The 19,116-nt window shown below is 50.1% G+C and overlaps 1 protein-coding gene across 7 annotated transcripts in view; it reads right to left on the reverse strand.

Annotated features, from left to right (window-relative positions):
- Positions 1-12,414: 12,414 nt before the first annotated feature.
- KIAA0753 (KIAA0753 ortholog) overlaps positions 12,415-19,116 on the reverse strand; it is a 55,060-nt gene continuing 48,358 nt past the window's right edge. For all 7 annotated transcript variants that reach the window (XM_070482519.1, XM_070482521.1, XM_070482520.1 and 4 more), the window contains one exon: positions 12,415-13,941. In XM_070482519.1, the coding sequence (XP_070338620.1) occupies positions 13,824-13,941 (118 nt within the window). In that variant the 3' untranslated portion in view covers positions 12,415-13,823. The remainder of the gene's footprint in view (positions 13,942-19,116) is intronic.

Raw genomic sequence — 19,116 nt, forward strand, 5'->3', positions numbered from 1 at the left:
CGTGCGGGTAGATGGGATTTTGGAGAAACGGTCTGGAGAGGCTGAGGGGTAGGTTTTTCAAGAAGAGGAGTGGTTGGATGGAGACAAGAGAGAAGTAGCAGCTGCTCTAAGGAGGGGAACCATGGGGAACAAGCTGTTTAAGAGGCTGCCCAATAAGCTCTGCTGGGTAATTGCTAGTGGCCCCTCCTCCACTGCCCATGGAAATGTCACAACGATTCACTCCCTCCTTCAGCTTTTGCAGATGGAGCTGTGTGCAGTGTTTGTTTGAGGTCAGGACTGTTGAGATTGGCCCCAAGCAAGCCCAGTCTTCAAGTTATACTTAGACCCAACACAAATTAGGAACTGGGTGAAAATCTAGAAAACGGCTGCAGGAACGGCCCTTCGCGACTGCACTCCTGCCAACACCCTTGGGCACCGGGAGCCGGAACAAGCAAATGCAGATGCTCTGACCTCGGCCACTTGCGCCCCCATCCTGGCCCCGGACACAATGTTTATTTATTTATTTATGACAGATTCCAGAACTCAATAAACCAAACACAGTTGTAGCTGATAAGATGGTAAAGAAGCCATGGATCAATGGGGAAAAATATCACCTGTGGTTCCTCATGACTCATGCGACAGTATCGACAAGGGCAGGAAATGACAGTCAGATTATGCAAATAGATTATGTGATAGATGGCGACTTGATCGCACCTCATAGACCATCCACACCTGCTGGGGCTCTGGTACAGCTTGCCTCAGGTACCGCGTTCCTCTGAGGCTCCCCGACTCTGCACGGTCTTTGCTCCGGACACCAGTGAGTGTCCAGCTCTGGCCATGCTGGCCAAGCACCACGGAAACACTGGATGGCAGTGTTGGAAGGTCCTGAGGGAACCATCCAGACCCAAAGCATCTTTGTTTATTTCGTTTAACCTGAGATGCACACAATAGTATATAATAGGGTCGGTGTTCCCATCCTACCCCCCAGGTCTGGGTGTCTTCCATCAGTCCTGGCACAGTCTTTGTTTTTGGTCTCCTCTGTCCTCATACCCCATTCCATTCCTCTCCTCCAAATGTGTGTTTTTCCAATCTACCGTCAAAAGATTTCTCCTCTATATGTATGCACGGACATGACATACCTACATGGATGCATTTAAAACATTACGTAATGGCACTTTGTGGCTAGCATGTTCTGCTTCTTATTTTTCCACTTAATATTGTTTTTGAGATCTATCCACATTGACATCTGTGATGTGGTTCGTTCCTTTTGACTGCTGCATAATACTTTATAGTGTGAAAACACCTTACCTTTTTTTTTTTCCTTAATCCCCTCTTAATGGTCACTTAGGCTTCGTAGTTCGTCACTGCTACAAATGCTGCGGCAGACGTCCCCTGAGAGACTCTCTGGGACACCCAGCATTGGGATCGTGGGGCCGCCGGGAGCATGCACATTTTCCTGAAGACCACATCACCAAGGTGCTCTCGAGAAGGGTGTTCTGCCAATCCCTGCGTTTGAGAGAGGGTGAGACCCAGGCCCAGAGCAGCGAAGTGACTTGCCCTGATTTAGAACCGGAGTGTTGTGGCGTCCAGCCTGGGGCTCTGCAGGCTCCGAACACTCTGCCGCCCCTCCTGGGGCTCTAGCAGTCTTCCCAGGATCCAGCGGGGCCACTGCAGCCTTGCTGACCCAGAACCTCGGTCTGTGATACAAAGGTCATCTCTTTCCTCCACATCTGAGCATGGGGTTGCCCACCACACACCTCCCCAGGAGGTGATGGGCAAGGAGGTGTCGGTCTGGCTCCTGTACCAGAAGTAAACCTTGGCAGCCCGGTCGCCCGTGAGTGCCGACAGCTCCGGCTACAGGCCTGCCCCCACTGCTCCACGCTGTGGAGACAGAATCCGCACTTGTTGATACAGATCTCAGGGTGAATTACTCCTGATGTCCCAGAGAGGACCCCACACTGCTCAGGGCCCCGCAGCTGCTGAATAAATGCCAAACCAGAGTCACTGGGAGGAGGGAACCCCTAAGAAAGCGTCATTCTGTCCACAGTCCCGCCTCCAGAATTGGCTGAAACCTTCAGCCCTATTAGGCCAGCTGGGAAGGAAGCCCTTTGTCCTGTCTGCTCTGTTCCCTCCTACTGTGACAACAGTGCAATAGTGAGAACCACCACCACAATGACGATGACACGAATAAATATTTGCTGAGTGATGACTAGGTGCCCGGGAGTGTTTGAACTGCTTTTCCTGTGTTACCTCCTTAAGTCTTATAGCAACATAAAGAGGGAGGCGTTGTTATGACTAGTCCCGTTTTACAGATAAGGAAACTGAGACTCAGAGAGGTCAGCTTTCTTTAGCTCACACAGCTAATAAGTGGTGGAGCAAGTATTCCAACTCAAGCCCTCTGATGTCCACGATCCCACCTTAACCAGTAGAGGGAAGAAGACAAAAAAACAAATAGACAAAAACAAGACATGGGACAGCAAGCAGCTGAGGCTCTGCCACCCACTCCGGGCACAGCCTTGAACAGTTCACTGCCCCACCCTGTCTCCAGCTTCCTCGTCTACACCAGACACGCGAGTCTCCCGGAGCCTTTGCAGGTCCGCTTCCCGAAGCCCGCCATGCAGGTGCTGCTCCGCTCACAGCAGGCGGAGGAGCTGAGTCAGCAGAGTCTGGCAGAGGCCTCCCGGGCTCAGTGCCTCCCTCCCTCCTCCCAGGCTGTCAACCCCACATCCCTGGGCAGATCTCATGCTCAGGCTATCTACTCATATTGGAATTTGAATGCTTCTGGTCAGAATGACTAAAAGGCTGAGTTTTACAAGGGTTTTGAAAGTGAATTGACTCCACTTATTAAAGATATACTAGATTACTCGCGGAGCGAAAGGACACTCTGGGGACTCCAGGCGGCGCCGTCTTTCATGAAGACAGAAACATCCCCTTCCTAGCAGCTCCGGGGAACCGCAGTGGGAGACGTTTCACCGGGCAGGTGCCAATTAAATTACTGGCTGAAGGATTGCAGTCTATCAAGGAAACATCCCCGCGCAGAAGGGCTGGAGTGAATAAAGAGGCAGTTCTAGAAATCCCCTCTGGTCATTTTATGTAAATCCATTTCTGAAGGCAGGAAGGCAAGGACTAAAAGGGAAGTGCTGTATTCAGGGGAAGCCTTGACTTTCAGGCGTGAAATGTGGGAGGGAGGGAGAGGTGTGAGGGGCGTTTAGCGCTAGAGAATGTGATGGACTGGGACCCACTGGGCAGGGGGCAAGACACTGCTCTTTGCTTTGAGGTTCAGAGTGCCTGGGGAGTGAAGCCTTAGTGGGCGAGGGCAGGGGGCTTCCTCTATGCCCGGGAGGAAGTCTAACAGTTAGAAGGGGATCTTGAACTCAGTGGCTGTCCAGACCCCACTCACCAGATCCAACCACAGCTCAGCAGATCCAGCACCTCACCTTATAGATGGGGAAGCTGGACCCCAGGTGCTGCAGAGTCAAAAACAGGGCACTGGGGGCAGACGATCTCCAGGCTCCCAGTTCAGGGCTCTCTCCTCACACCCTTCCTGGAGGTGACGGGAGCAATGGTCACTGGCTTGTGGCAAGGAGTCCCTTCTACTCTCTCCTTGACCCCTAGCCCTCCCTCGCTGCCAGGAGAAGCAGCGAAATGTTGTTGGCGCACAGGCAGAAGTCATACCAGGTCTGGACAGCATGCATGCAACACAGACGCTTACTACTGTCACCGGCACAGACTCGGGTTCTCTTAAACACAAAGGGAATTTATTGGCAGGCTACCAGGGCCCCAGAGACTCAAAGGAGGCTGCAAGGACAGGATTGGAGAGCAGACAGGCACTGAGGCAGCTCGAGAAGGCCAAGAACCATAAAGCACGAACGCCAGCTTGTCCTGGAACGACTCTGGCCTGATGGCCACTCTCTCCACCACGGGAATGGGCTCTAAAGGAAACTTATCTTCGCACCATCCATTCAAGCCAGGCCTGTCTGGCCAAGCATGGGACATGTGACACGCCCCGGCTCCCAGGGGTGGGCAAGGGCCTCTGAGAATCGTACCGCAGGAGGTGGGCTCCTGCATCCACACGACTGTCTTCCAAGGGCACTGGGAGTGTCCCGTACTTCTGAGGGCTGGAGGATCGCCAGGAGGCCTGCATCGTGAATTCCAAATTACTTAGACATTGCGGGCTGTGTCATCTCACACGTCCCAGAATCCCCCCAGGCTCACTCCTGAAGCCTTGCCAAAGGTAAAGTTTCCAGAAACCTCCAGGAAAGTCTGCTGTTTAGGGGTGTGTGAGCGAGGCACTTCCTAGAGTCATCTGTGCTTGGCACTCCGTGCCTGAGGGTCCTTGTGCATCCTCTGCAGGAAACTTCTGGAAGGGGCTAGGTGGACCACGCAAATATATGAAGAGGCTGTCAGCCCTCCCACAGTGCTTTTTAGGTGGGGCTGCTGCAGGCTGTATGGTTTTAAACGTTTCAACATTATGATATTTCATATTTGGGACATAAGAACAACTATGATTTTCAGAGTTCAAATTATATTTCAAGCCAGAGAAAGTAAAACTTAACAAAACCCTTGTTGGCCTACGATACGGTGACCCCACGTCGGGAGACAGACTCCCACTCCCCTCCCCACAGTGTGTTATTCGATATTTCGGAGGTGGGGGAAATGAGGTTTTTTCACTTGTCAAAAGGGAGCATGACCTAAAAAGCTAGGAGGAAGCAGGGATGGAGGCAACGGGCTCCAGGCTGGGGAGGAGAAGAGGCTGGGTCCAGAGTCAGACTCACTCCGGACTTCCTGTGAGATCGGCCCTGCCCTGGGCTTCGGTTCTCAGCTGCAAAAAAGGGTGAGAACTCCTCCTTTGTCCACCTCGGAGTAAGAGACTGGAAATGCCAGGTGGTGGGGACACTGCTCTGTCCATAGACAACCTCAGGGGTGCTGCAGGGGAGGGGCCGGCCCAGGGTCACTCAGGGCAGAGTGCCTTATTTTGGCGTCCAGGCCCGCCTGGAACTAGGGGTTGTGAGCCCCTGAAACTGGACGTGAAACTGCAAGTGTGCGTGTGTGCGTGTGTGTATATATGTGTGTACACGTGTGTGTGTGTTTTCTGGGGAAAGAGTCGAAGCTTTTTCCAGATTTTTAAAGGGATCTTGACCCTTTAAAATAGCAGGAACTCCTATTTCAGTCCATCCCTCTGTGCAGATGGGAAGCAGGCCCCGACGTCAGTGTGGGGAATCTGGGGCTTGTTCACGTCTAAAGCTGTGAACAATTATCTGAGTTAATTAAAAGCTTTGGCAGAGCCAAGCCAGCATCCCTGTCCCCTCCCACAGCCATGCGGCCTTCTGTCACACACGCCCCAGGTCACAGGGCTGCGCAGGCTCTACATGCGGGTCTCAGGCCCCAGCATGGAACGAGGGGCAGGCCTGCCAGGCTGGCTTCCCTCCAGAGGCAAGGACAGGACCAACCCCAACAGAAAGGCCCACGCCCCCAGGCCGGCCTAGGCTGTCCCTGGGAAGACCCCCAGTGCACAGTGGGCCCACATCTGTTTCAGACATGCCTGGGATTTCTTTTTGACACTAAAGTAAACGTTGGCTGGAGAGCCACCTACGTGGCTGACGAAGCTGCTGGCTTCACACTGGAGGGCTGGGAGGAGATCCTGCAGGTCTTCCAGGATTGCCAAGACTCCTCCGTCACACTGAGCAGATATAAAATCCATTACCAAGAGCTAATGAAGGCGAGGAAGCCAGGCCGAGGACAATGCCTGGCTTGCCGAGGGCGCAGGCTCAGGCCCAGGGCGTGTGGGGCCCCACCGCCCCCCGCACAGCGGCTGCCCTGGCTCCACTGTCCGCCCCTCTCGCAGGTGCCTCCCCCCGATTCCCACTGTGCTCAATTCAACAGTTTGGGCAGCGATTCTAGTTCTCATTCACTATGAACGCCCCTCCCTGCAGACCTCAGGGCGCATTTATCGTGAGGCCGGAATTTATGACAGATTGGATTTCAGAGAAGGGATTGATTAAATACAGATGGAGCGCTTGGCAGGGGTCTGGGGCTCCCAGTAGACTACCCCATTTAGAAACAGAATAAAGATTAGGAAGCTTGAGCAAGAGCAATCTGGGGCAAATCACGCTTTCAAGGGAAGGGAGGGAGGACGTGCTGAGGGAACTGCTTATTCCCGTTCAAGGGCATCTTCTTGAAGCCGGACAAAAATTCTTTGTTGGGAGGAGTCATGAGCAGCCGAGGCCACTCTTCAAGGCCTCAAACGCACTCAGGTCCAATTCAAATGCCACCTCTTCCATGAAGACCGCCAAAATTGCAACCCTCACTCAGTAAAAATGAGTCACTCCAGGTACAACCGCTCATTTCCTATTTCACCTTACCCTTCATTCTGCCTTGCAAGGGTCTGTGCCTTAACTATCTCTGCATTTCGGTAGCATGGAGTGAACATTAAATGAATGCCAACGCCAGTTGAAATCTGTCTCATTCCCTAGTCTCAGGAAGACATGCTCTCATTTGTGGAGCGCGCCTGCAGGTTTTGCCTGCCAGGCATCCTTTCCCTCTGCTTCAGGTAACAGGGCCTCCGTTCTCCTCTGGGAAGCCGCCCCCTATCCACGTTCAGTCCATGCAGTTGAGATGCTGCAAATCCCTTTTCCAGGGGTGGGCATGTGACTCTGATCTGACCCACGAGAGCACAGCGAATAGGTCGGGCTTGCTTGGTACCCAGGTTGGGCCAATCAGGGGCAATGAGCAGTCACGTAGGGGCATCGCTGGCACTCTGGGGAATGAGGGGCTTCCTTCTGCTGTGGTTGCTGAGTGGGGAAATGTCAGGCTGGGGCTGCTGGTGCCATGTGCCACCACACGGGGAGCGGCAGAGGAGGAAACTGCCTGGAGGGCAGGGGATGCTGGCTTTGCCACTGAGGATGGTGTAGATGTGGCAAGAGACCATCTGCAGAACACTGCTCAGTGGGCACAGCAAGCCCAGGAACCATCGGGGCAAGGCTGGTACCAGCATGTCCAATTGGGCATGTGCCCCTGGCACAGGACGTGAGGCTGCAGGTGGGCCCACAGCGCAGTGTGTAGCTGTGGTCTGACTTGTGCCTCCGGAGCTGAGCCCCAGCCCTGGTAGAGGTTCTGGGATGCCAGGGCCCACAGAGGGGCAGTAAGGGACACTGGGAAGAGCCAGAATTTGTAGTCAGACCTGGTGACAACCACTTTCTAGTTGGGAAAACCTCCCCCTCACTTGGCTTCAGTTTCATCTGTAAAATGGGTTAATAATCTCTATTTCAGTGCTAGTGTGAGAATCAAATGAGATCGTGTAAATAAAGCACGTATGTGGTCGGCACACAAGCAGTGGGTTATCACTGTCACTGCAAGCTGGGTTCTGGGCAGGGCCCGGGCCAGCGGGAGTGCAGGGATGTGGGAGGCGGACGGTGAGTGGGTGGGAACAGGCAGCTGCTCAGCTCTGTGCAGCTCTGTTAGGAAGGCAGGAAACACATCTCGGTCGTCTTTGTGTGCCCAGAACTAAGCACAACGCCTGGCACAGAGCAGGACCACAGCAAATACTTACAAATGGAGACTGCACTTACAACTGACATCTGCTAAGATTTTCTAGACCATCTAAGAATCATCTACTTGAGAGAGAGACAAAATTGTGTCACAGAATGGAAAGGATACAAGGCTTGAAGTCAAAAGATGCAGACCTAGTTTGGGTTCTGTCACTGTGTGTCTGCACAACCCTGAGCAAGTGTCTTAATGTCTGTGGGCCTCAATTTCTTCATCTGTAAAATGGGCCATTCATACTTCGTCTGCCTGGCCCGTAGAGGCGTTCAGAAAATTCTGGGGGCACTGGAAGCCCCACAAGAAGCTTGCAGGAGCACTGTCCACAGTGCAGTTAGTCCCATGGCCAAAAGGGACATCTCTCTGAGGTGGCCCAGGAGACCAGGTGGAGCGGGGAGCCAAGTGTGTTTCCGTTGCTCCGGACTGCCAAAGGCATGGCTAGGAAAAGCACCGCCAAGCATTTGGTTTGAAAGGGAAGGCGAGGAGAGACACAGGATTGTCAGCAGGAAAGCACATAACAGGAAGGATGAGGCAAGGAAAGCGCTTCAGAACCAGGTCCACGCGGCCCCTCCTCTAAGGTTCTCGGAGATAAACCCAATAGGAACATTCATTGAGCGCTTGCTCTCTGCCAGCTGCTGTGCTAGGTGTTTGCATGGTTATTTCCTTAATCTGCACAATAACCCTGTGTGAGTGCTACTCTCACCCCCACTTCACAGGTTGGGAAACTGAGGCACAGAGGTCACACGGGATCTTAACTCATGATTCACATTCCTAACCACCAAGTGACTGCTGGTCCACAAAGCAGGGTGGTTCCGTGACCAGACTGAATGGCATCTCGTGGGCTGTGAAGTGCTGACTAGATGGGGCATGGTGTTAAGCCCACAGTGTTCGCCTATCTTCTCCCGGCCTCTGAGTAACTCTCCACGAACGGTGTGCTGGGCGATGGGTGTGAAGGAGAGCCACCTCCCCTCCCGAGCCTGGCCCCCGAGAGTGGCCTCTCCCAGGAGGTCTTCCGGGGCTGGAAAGGAAGGTGGGTTCTGGCGGCCAGCTGCCTCTCCCCGGCACTCCTGACTCTAGCCTCCTGTGTGCTCCCGAGGAATCAGTGTCCACTGGGGGCTTCCCAGGTCAAGTGTTGAGAGCAGAAGGCTCCCTGGAATTCTCCCATTGCCAAGCAAGTTGCCAGGCGTGGACGGAGACAGACAGACTTGGGGTGGCAGGGAGGTGCAGTGGGCTTCTCGGCACAAGCAGGGCTCGGCCGCCCGCGAGGGGGAGGTCTGAGGCTGCCCTCATGGAGACCGAAGTGAAGACAGAGGAACGATGTGCGGGTGGGAGATTCGAGGGAGCCAAGGGGAGCAGAAGGAGCAGAAGGGAAGCACATGCACGGCCAGGTCTGGGCAGGGAGGCAACGAGGAGGGCTAGGTGGGGGAGGGCGGGGAGAAAAGCCATAAGAAGAGATCCCCAGAGGGGGTAGGGGCAGAGGGAGGGCTGCGGTGAGAGCCAAGGGCCCCTAGAGGCCGGGGAGCAAGGCTGGAGGAGAGCTTTCAGAGCGGAGCACGCCGCGTCTGAGCGAGGGTCAGCTCCCGGAGGTGGACTTGTGGTCAGGCCGCAGAGGAGGAGGAGCTGGGCAGCCTTGGAAGGGTGCTCCAGAAACCCCCGGGAAGGCTTCTTCAGGTTCTCTACACAGGATTTTAAGGCACTGGAATGGGTAGAGAGAGGGAGAAGACTCTAAGACCCAGGGGTGTCTAGGGGAGTGAAGGACACCACCCCAGAGAAAGGGGATGCATGTGCACGTGGCTTGGACTTGCGAGAGGAAGAGCCCCCTTGCCACCAGGTACAGCAGTGGTCAGGAGGAGACATTGGAAGCAAGGAGAGACGAATGGCTCCTCCTGGATCCAGAGAGGAATGGGACGGGAGCAGCCTCTATGCAGACCCCGTGGAGAGCCAGGGCTCAGAGACGGGTGGAAGGTGCGTCGTACTTACTCCATGGCAACAGGAGATGGCAGAGTCTCTCCTCTGGACATACCCGCTGGGGCGCTGAGGCGGCAGACTCAGCTGCAGGCCACAGGAAAACGTCCAGTTGGCGGGACGGAAAGTCAGCCAGAAAAAATGGTGAGAGGCAGCAGGTTTGGTTCAAGAAAAAGTGATGAAAGTTACTGGGAAGATGGAACATGGAAATAGCTACGGGGATTCTAGGAAGAACAGCAGATACAGGGGGTCCATCCAGAAGGGCAGGTGTAGTCTCGGGGTTCCCCACCCCAGACTGAGGGTCAGAAGCCACACATCAGACCCTGCAAAGGCTGGTCAGAGTAGAGCAGGGCCCAGGGTTACAGGAACAGGGTCCTGGGCAGGCTGGCAGGCCAGGGACCGAGTATTGGAGCCACGGTGGGAGGGGGAGGCCTGACTGCAGGACCAATCCACAGTCTGGCTCTCGGAGCCACGCACTCCAGGCTGAGACGATGGCCCTGTCACCCTGACGAACGGACGGGACCTGACGGATCAGCTGACTAGTTCACTGGGGCCCAACAGCTGGCCCCGGCCCCAGTGCGGGAATTCCTGGGGCCCTCACCGGGGACTGATGAGAAGCACTCAGGACGTCTGGTGAAGTCCTTCCAACCCAGCCCATGTTATTGGGCTCAACCGACTGAGAAAAACGCCAGTGAAGAAACGGATCCGAGATCTCTGCTCTTGAACCAACAGACGGCTGAAGGGAGAAGGCCAATATTCAGGAAGAAACATGGACGTGTCACTGCCTCTCTGTCGCTTTTCAAGAGCCCGAAGAATCAGGAGCTCTCGCCAGCTGGCCCTTCCTAAGGGTACTTTGTGGTGACGATGGCTACATGGTGACGCAGACACCCCTGGTTCACATTCTGCAGGGCATTCTCATCGCTCTCACAAGCTGCAAAAACAGAGAGTTCTTCTTGGAGACACACAAGTTAAGGAAACCTACGCTTGCCACAGAGAAAACTGGAAACTTTCTTTTTTTTCTCTGTGAGGAAGATTAGCCCTGAGCCAACATCTGTTGCCAGTCTTCCCCTCTTTTTTTTTGCTTGAGGAAGATCGTCGCTGAACTAACACCTGTGCCAATCTTCCTCTACTTTATGTGGGACGCTGCCACAGCATGGCTTGACAAGCGATGCTAGGTCCATGCCCAGGATCCAAACCTGTAAACCCCGGGCCACCAAAGCAGAGGCGTGAACCTAACCACTACACCACCTGGCCAGCCCCTTCCTTTCCTGTCGGCCCTGGGGGCTTCCCTCAGACCTTCCTCCTGCCTCCCAGGCCCACGGGCGCAGAGTGCAGCAGTTCATTCCTCCACCCGCCAGCTCCCCCCGACCACTCTCCCCTACCTTCAGGGAAGCGGGACCCGTTAGCTGAGGAAGGGCCGGGAGGTAGAAAGACTCTCATCACCGTCTCTCCTCCGGTCCCCAGCACCAATAGGCAGAGGGAGAAGGGACCACAGCACGGAGACAGAGTCCTTTCTGCGGCCCCCCATTCACTTTTCTCTGCCTTCTTCTCAAGTCCAGGGCCACCGCAGCCCTGCCAGCCCACACGCCCACTCTGCAGTGCGCTGACCAAGGCACTCGGAGGGCCCGGAGAAGCGCGAGGCTGCGAGGCGCACGCATTTAGGAGGCAGGCCCGTTCTCAACAGTCCGAGTGCATCAGTGTCTCGGAAAGGGTATCCGCAGTTCCTCCTAGGCGGCATCCTGCCTCTATCAGGTCGCAAAAGGTTAACACAGATTGTTGTGGACAGAGATGTGATAGACCCCTTTGTACAAAACCGACCCCAAGAAAAAGTGTGCCTTCCAAAGAATTTACTGAGCACCACTTACACGCCAGGCAGAGGCCTTGCCCTTAAGGAGCTAAGCCGACTAGAGGCAAGTACGTGAACAGGTAAAGACCCCTATGGCGGGGGCTGCAAAGCCAGACAGAGCCCAGTGGGAGTGCTTACAAAGTGCAGCATCTCTGCAAACTGGGACAGCCTATGTGACACAGAAATACTACACCCATGTGTTTCCGTTTCTGAAAATAATATGAGACGAGGTCATGAGAAAACTGAAGGAGATTAGAGAAGGACCTGAACACAATCAGCCTTTGTTCACGAACAGACATCCTAGAGGTGTGGGATGGTTGCAAGACTACAAACAGGAAAATTCATGTTTTAAGGATTCAACTTCCACTTTCAAGTGAAAGTTCTTAATTCCTGAGGTTTATTTTTGCATCTTTGGAAAATGCTCTGGCCACAGAGGTTCACGAGGGCCAGGGCCATAAAGCAGACCTGGGGCACTGAGGCAGGTGCAACCTCACCCATGTGAGTCAGAGACAGGAGGCCCCGTCTGTGGGGAGGAGCAGGAGAGACTGGAAAGACCCTGAAACTAAGCAAAGGAGCCCAGACTTGACCCTTCGGGGGACAGGAAGTGCTGAGGAGAGGGACAGCTCCGGACAGCACCTAGGACGCGCAGAGCGGGAACAAAAAGCGGCAGGAGAATGTACTTGAGTAAACTCGAGAAATTGTGACAATTATCCTTACAGGAATAAGTGAACCCATGACCATGGCATTGCTGAATACGGGCTGTTTGGATCAAATTACCTCCCCTTTCTGTGCCTCATTGTATACACCTATAAAATGGGAATCATAATGGTATCCACCTCATACAGATGACACGAGCACTGAATAAATGAACAGATGGGAAGCACTGAGAGCAGGCCTGACCCACGCTATATGCCCAGTGAACGTCAGCTGCATTATCATCTCTGTCTTTCTGGGGGAACAGGTGGCAAATGATGCACTAATCAAAGTATTCTCCGTGGTAAATCACATTTCAGTCTATAAACCACATTTCACTCTGCCTGTGGGAAAAAAATGGAGGTGAAAATTATTTCAAACAGACCTGTACATACTTTAAAATACTGAATTTATTTTAAAAATCAGCACAGTAAAAACTGCCACACAAATTACTTTAAGCTATCAACGACAGACGCTCCTATCAATTCAAGTGTACACACGCAATTCCTCAAATTAAAGACCTTTAATTTCCCTTCAAGTCTTTAATTCTGAGGTTATATAAAATTAAGCAGGAAAACATTAACATTAAATAAAAACCAATTTTGCACAAATAAGTGTGATCAAGCAGCTTAAATTATCACCTGAAATACTTATACTTCAGAGAAAAATCCCCGAGGACAACACTGTCGTGTTATAAAAAGATTCACATTATTCCATGGGGTGCGTCTCCCGCCACTCGGTTCTTCACATTTCCTTCACCAAGCCTCAGGCAAAAACTGATGGAAACTTCTTCCAGGCAGTGGCCTTATTTTTACGCACACTCGTTCTCTTTTTCCCAATTCAGAGTTTCTGAAAACACAGGCTTTTCTCTTGATAAAATATGCCTTATAAGTCATTTGAGGACCAAGCTATTATGGTTCTTAACTTTCTTCCTTTCTCTGGGGAGACCCCGTCTCACACCATCCAGATCCACTCCCTCCTCCACACAAGGTTCCTCTGTGGTAGGAAACGCAGAACCTTCTGACCTCCTCAGAGATGCAAATGACCTCTGGACCTTCAAGCAGGCACTAGAGAGGCTGGTCCTCTCCTGGTGTCCTCAAACCTCCTCAGAATTCAGAGAAAGTTTTGTATATCAGAATATGTCAACTCACAGCAATAAAAGACTCTGAGGAACTAAAAATGTGATATACCACCTAGGAATCGAGCATTAGGGAAATGTGTTTATTGCTGTGCACTGAAAACTGGTGGGTTCCTATCTTTAATAAGCTGCAACAGAGGAAGGGTTTGGCAGCAGAACCCAACTCTGTGCCCTACACAAATCTGTAACCAGGAGGGACAGCTGTCCTGATAGGAAACTGCAAAAGATAGAAACATGAGCGAGGTGACAGGACCAGAGGGTAACTGATGCCACCTACAGGTTCAATAGCAACTGGAATTCCTATGTCAAATATACTGATTTATTACCTTTTAAAACATTCTCATCACCAAACTGAGCCAGTGGAATGAACATAATATTTCAGTAGGAAAATCATACATTCAGAAAATATTATATTATCATAATCTATTCACGTTTCCTAGGCACTGATAAATATAACACATTCCATCATAAACTACCAGAACCATCGCTATGACAATGAGAAAATGCAAAGTGAGGATGACATCACTGGCATTTCCTTCCTGTCCGTGGGCAGCACCTCCTGGGCCTGGACAGACAGCTGAGGATAGATTTCCCGTGGGCTCAAATGAAAGTGGTGCCGTCCCTTCTCCAGTGTGACAGGAGGGGCCTCGCCTCGGAGAGCCTCTATGCAGCAGCCTCTAAGAATTCGGAGGTGAACACGGCTTCTGCGTAGTCTTCACACATGTCCTGAAGTTCAGCAGCCACAGCCCCCAGAGCTTCATCTACCAGCTCTTCCGAAAAGCTGGAAGACAAACAACACAGCTCAGAGCACACACAGCCAAACAGGGGAGCATTCTTCACTCAGCCGGGGCACTTCAGCCAATTCTGAGATTTCAACGGAAACTCAAAAGGCCACGAACAGACAAAACAGTCTTGAAGAAGAAAGACAAGGTGTGAGGCCTTGCTCTCCTAGATGCTAAGATGGCAGTAATTAGATCCCCAAATCCTATAGAGGGAGTGGCCTGGAACAGACACAGGACAGACCTCACCCTGAGAGGACTGAAACTGGAAACTAACCAGCTGCCACCCAGCCCCAGCCCAGACCCACCTTTGACGGCTACCTGACTCCTGACAGCAGGGGGCATGTCTTCTCTTGGGGCGGGGAGCAGGCGAGCTCAGGCGGCACTTAGAGACTTCTCATGGTCCCTGCTCCCTTTAGTGCGACTGTCACTGACTGGAGACACGGTTCTTTCTCCCTCTCCTGTCCCTTCTACGCCACTTCCAGCCCAGCTGGTTTGGTTTTGTTTTTGCTAATCTGACAATCTTTTGCCTTTAATTGGCCTGTAGAGTCCTTTTTCATTTAATGTAATTCTGACATATTTGAGTTCCTACTACTAAAATATCAAGTATTTTCTATTTGTCTATTTGTTTCTTCTTTCTTTTAGATTATTTTTCATTACTTTCTTTCCACTCTATTAACTTGGATGTCATACACTCTTCTACTCTTCTTTCAGTGACCACCCTAGATACAATAAGCATCCTTGACTTAAAGTCCAACAGGAATTGATATTCTTACCATTTTCCCAGATAATGCAAGAAACTTAGAACACTAACTCCACTTATCCTCTTCCTTACACGCTATTGTATTGTGTTTTAAAGGTACACACTTCCCCGCGCACACCATAAGACATCAGTTTATTGTTTTATATAGTCAATACTCATTTACCTACTCACCTTTTTTTAAATTCATGCCCTCCTATATTTTTGACCTTTCATCTGTGGCTGCTTTTGCTCTGCCTGACAAACACCCGTTCCCTCTTTCCTATAGGGAAGTTCTACTGGTGATCAGTGTTCTCAGCTCTGCTTGTTTGGAGCCTCTTACCTTCCTCCTCCAAACACATTTCACTGGGCTTAGAGTCCACATTGGCAGTTCTTTCCTTTCAGAACTTTAAAACACAGGCCAAGACCTCCAGCTTCCATTTTTGTTTCTCTTTTTTTCCTTCCTCTGGCTGATTTTAAGATTTTCCCTTTGTTCTTGATTTTTTAGCAATATTATGATATGACTATGCATAGGTTTCTTTTTGTTTTTCTTGCTTGGGGTTTTTACAGCTTCTTGAATCTCTGGCTTGATGTCTTTTGTTGCTTCGGGGAAGTTACTAGCCATTCTCTCTGGGGATGTCATGTCTGACCCATCCTCTCTCTCCTCTCCCTCTGAGACTCGAGCCACATATACGATAGATCTTGTCACTTTATCCCCAATGTTGTTCATCCCCTTTTCTTTGTTTTCATCTTTTTTGTGTCTTCATGCGTCTTTCTGGATATTTTCTTCTCTCCTATATCCCAAGTCTCTAATTCTTTCTTTTGATGTATCTAACTTGCTATTAAGCCCATCCAGTGAATCCCTCATTTCAGAAATTGTATTTTTCAGTTCTAGAATGCCCACTTGCGTTTTGTTTAGTTTCTAGTTCCCTGCCAACATTTTCCGTTGTGTCTTTCATCTCCATGACCACAGAAGGCATGGTTATTTTAATGTCTGTGTCTGAGAGCTCTAATATTTGGAGCTGCTGTGGGTCTGCTCTTGTTATGGTCACAGCTCTCTGTTGCCTGGTTATTTTTCACCATATATCAGCCACTGTATTTGAAAACTGTAGAAACAGTTTAAGTCCTAAGATGATGTGATATTCCTCCAGAGAACATTTATGTTTGCTTCTGCCTGGCGTCCTGGGGGCAATGACCTAGAGTCACCTTAATCTGATCTCAGGAACTGAAATAATGTGGAGCTGAGTGTGGTCCCTGAGAGGACCTCCTGGCAGCCAGGTGACTTCTCCTTTAAGAGTGCCACCCTGCAGGGTCCCAATCAAAAGTGAGGGAAGTTCACCAGGACAACTCCCCCACCTCGGCAAGCCCTGGATTCCCACCTCTGTCCTCTGATCTGAAAAGACTGTCAAAAAGTGCCACTCATCTCCCTCCAGAACTGACAATCCAGCGACAGACGATGGGCTAACCTCCCTAGGCCTCCGTCACCTCCAGGATCCTGGCCTAGCTATTCGTCATTACCTAGTTAACTTCCTGATGCCTTCAAGCATATGTGTTTTATTTACAACCTGGGTTTTCTGTTAACAGTTATCCTCAGTGGGAGAAGTGGTCCCAATTACCAGGTTCATCACTACTAGAAGCAGAAGTGATTACCTTGTTTTATATTTGCTCTGCTTTCCATATTCCTACCACTAATTCACCCCCAAACTATCAGAGAATTACAAAGGTGCTCCCAATGCATTCAGACACACTGGGTAAGGAGTCCGTTTGCTCCTTCTTCTTTTTAACCTTCCCCACCCTGCCTTCCCCCTCTGGGACCCACTCCTCCTGGAGCCCTCCGCCCTCCTACTCCAATCTGGACTAGATGCCGTCTATGCTCACTGAAAAATTCTTCTCTTGGAAACAGCTTTTGCCAATTTTTCTGGACGTTCCATGTTGGAGTCTAAGTTTCCTAAATCCTGTCTTCCTCTTTTTCGATGAATACCTGGTATTGGTGGCATACATACACCCTCCAGTAGCTTACTGAGAAACAGGGAACTAAATTTTTGGACAATTTGCATACCTAAAAATGTCTTTATTCTACTCCTATATTTAATTGATAATTTGAGTGAGTGCAGAATTCTAGATTTTGGAAGTATGCTCCAATACCTTCTAGCAGTGTTGCTATTGAAAACAATACACCATACTCATTTCTGAGTATTTTGAATGTATCCAGTTTAAACTCTCTGGAACCTTTTGTCATCTTCTCCTTACACGGTATGCTCAAATTTCCTTTTCATAATGATGTGCCATGGTGTGTTCTGCTCTATTTATTTATTCACTCACTAACTCACAGTGGACAACTGATGAACTCTGTTTCAATCTAGAGACTAACAGCCTTCTGGAAAATTTCCTTACAGCATTTCTCAGATAATCTCCCATTCCTTCTTTTTCCCTGTTCTCACACTCTGGAACTCCTATTATTCAGATGTTGGATGCTATGGACTGAAAATTAGGTCCTCTTCCACCCAAATTTGTCTGTTGACATCTGGTCCCCAATGTGATGGTACCAGGAGGCGGGGCCTTTGGGAGGTGGTTAGTTCCTGAGAGTAGAGCCCTCATGAACGGGATTAGTGCCCTTACAAAAGAGACACAAGAGATGATCTCTCTCTGCCACATGAGGACACAAGAAGACAGCTGTCTGCAAACCAGGAAGCAGGCCCTCACCAAACACAGATGTGCCAGTGCCTTGATCTTGGCCTTGCCAGCCTCCAGGACCACGAGAGATAAGTGTCGGTTGTTTAAGCCATCAGCCTGTGGTGTTTGTTAGGGCGGCCTGAGCTGACCAAGAAGCTGCATCTTCTAGAATAATCCTCTAATTTTTAAAATCTTTTCTTCTCTATTGTCCATCTCCCTGTCTTTTTTCATTCTACTTCCTGAGAGATTTGACTTTTTGCTTTGACTCTTTCTAGTGAATTTATTTTGACCATATTTTTAATTTCTAAAAACTTTTGTTTTACTTTTGAAAATTTCTTTTTTATAGTATCCTGTTCTTGTTCTCTGGTGTAACAGCTGCCCTTATTTCTCTGAGAATACTAATGCGAGTTTGTTCGATTTTGATGTTTTGCTGCCTGCCTTGTCCCTGCTTGCCCAGCGTTCCTTCTGTGAGGGAAGGCTATGTATCCTTCGTGGTTTTCCTCACGTCTGGACATCTCAGCTCTCTGCTCTATTCGAGAGTGAGAATTTCAGCTAAGCCTCCTGTCTCTGACTCACCTGCACCCTTGCCGTCAGGAGCACCTGGTGCTTCTCACTCCTGAACAAACGGCTGTGGCTCCTGGCTTCACCCTCACCAGGCACTCGGCTCTCGCTGGTCTGCTAGGCCGTTTGCCATTTGTTTAACTGCTTTATGGGCCTAAAATGTTATTTATTACTATTCCTTGTTTGCTGTCACCGATGTTTCTTATTTCTTCATTCAGTGACACGCAGTGGGATAGGCATACAGGGAGGAAAGATAAACACCTATGTTTGGTTTGTCCTTTTCAGCTCGAAGTCTCCTGATCTGCTTTTCAAACCAGGAATCCTTAAGAGTTTGCTTTCATCAAAAGCATTATCGCCTTAAGCCTTTCTTTTCACAATCACTCTCTTATTTATATCCAGTTTATATGAGCTGCTCCCTTTGATCACTGGAATAGTGCTTTTCTTCAGTGTAAGGAGGAATGGAGACATTCAAAGAAAAGGAAAAACTCAGCTAACTTCTCCCTCATCCAAGAAGCTAGAGATGAAGTCAGCTGTCTTTGGATACTTCTTCAAAATTTTATCAACACAGTTCTCATCTAGGGAACACTCAAATAAGGAAGAAAAACAGAGCTAGCATATTCAGATGCACTGTCACTTGGGGGTCAAAGGATAGCAGAAGAGGAGAACATGTGTAAAAATCTTGGTATGTTCTCATAGCTCTATCTTTTACCTTTTAACCTATTTTTCCTTATAGGCTGAGAGAGCTTTTCCTTACGTCTACAAAACAACTATGAACAAAACGTATCATTTAATCAAGGACCAGTCTATCTTCCTTGGCTTGTTTTGGAATTTCCCAAAATGCCAGTCTGCCTAACCAATCCAGACAGGTTATGGGAAATAAGTGAGGATGCTACAGGACTGTGAGTTAACACATGGAAGCCAGTCAAGTTTATTCTCTTCCCCCAGAAAATAAATGTGCACCTCAATCAGAACAAAGGGTCTCATATGCTTTGGAAGGTGCTATACATTAAAGAGACGTCTCAGGACTTCAAGTTAAACCTGAGGGTTTGAACATAAATGATTATCTCTGAACCCACCCAAAACTCCATTAAAATAAAAAAAAAACAGATAAACGAACACAAAAACCTACAAGGAGAAAAAGAAAGACAAAGTAGATGAGAAATATCCAAAATTTCCAGAAGATAAAAAGCATGTTGGGGGGCTG

Source organism: Equus asinus, chromosome 13, assembly GCF_041296235.1.
Source record: "Equus asinus isolate D_3611 breed Donkey chromosome 13, EquAss-T2T_v2, whole genome shotgun sequence".
NCBI lineage: Eukaryota > Metazoa > Chordata > Mammalia > Perissodactyla > Equidae > Equus > Equus asinus.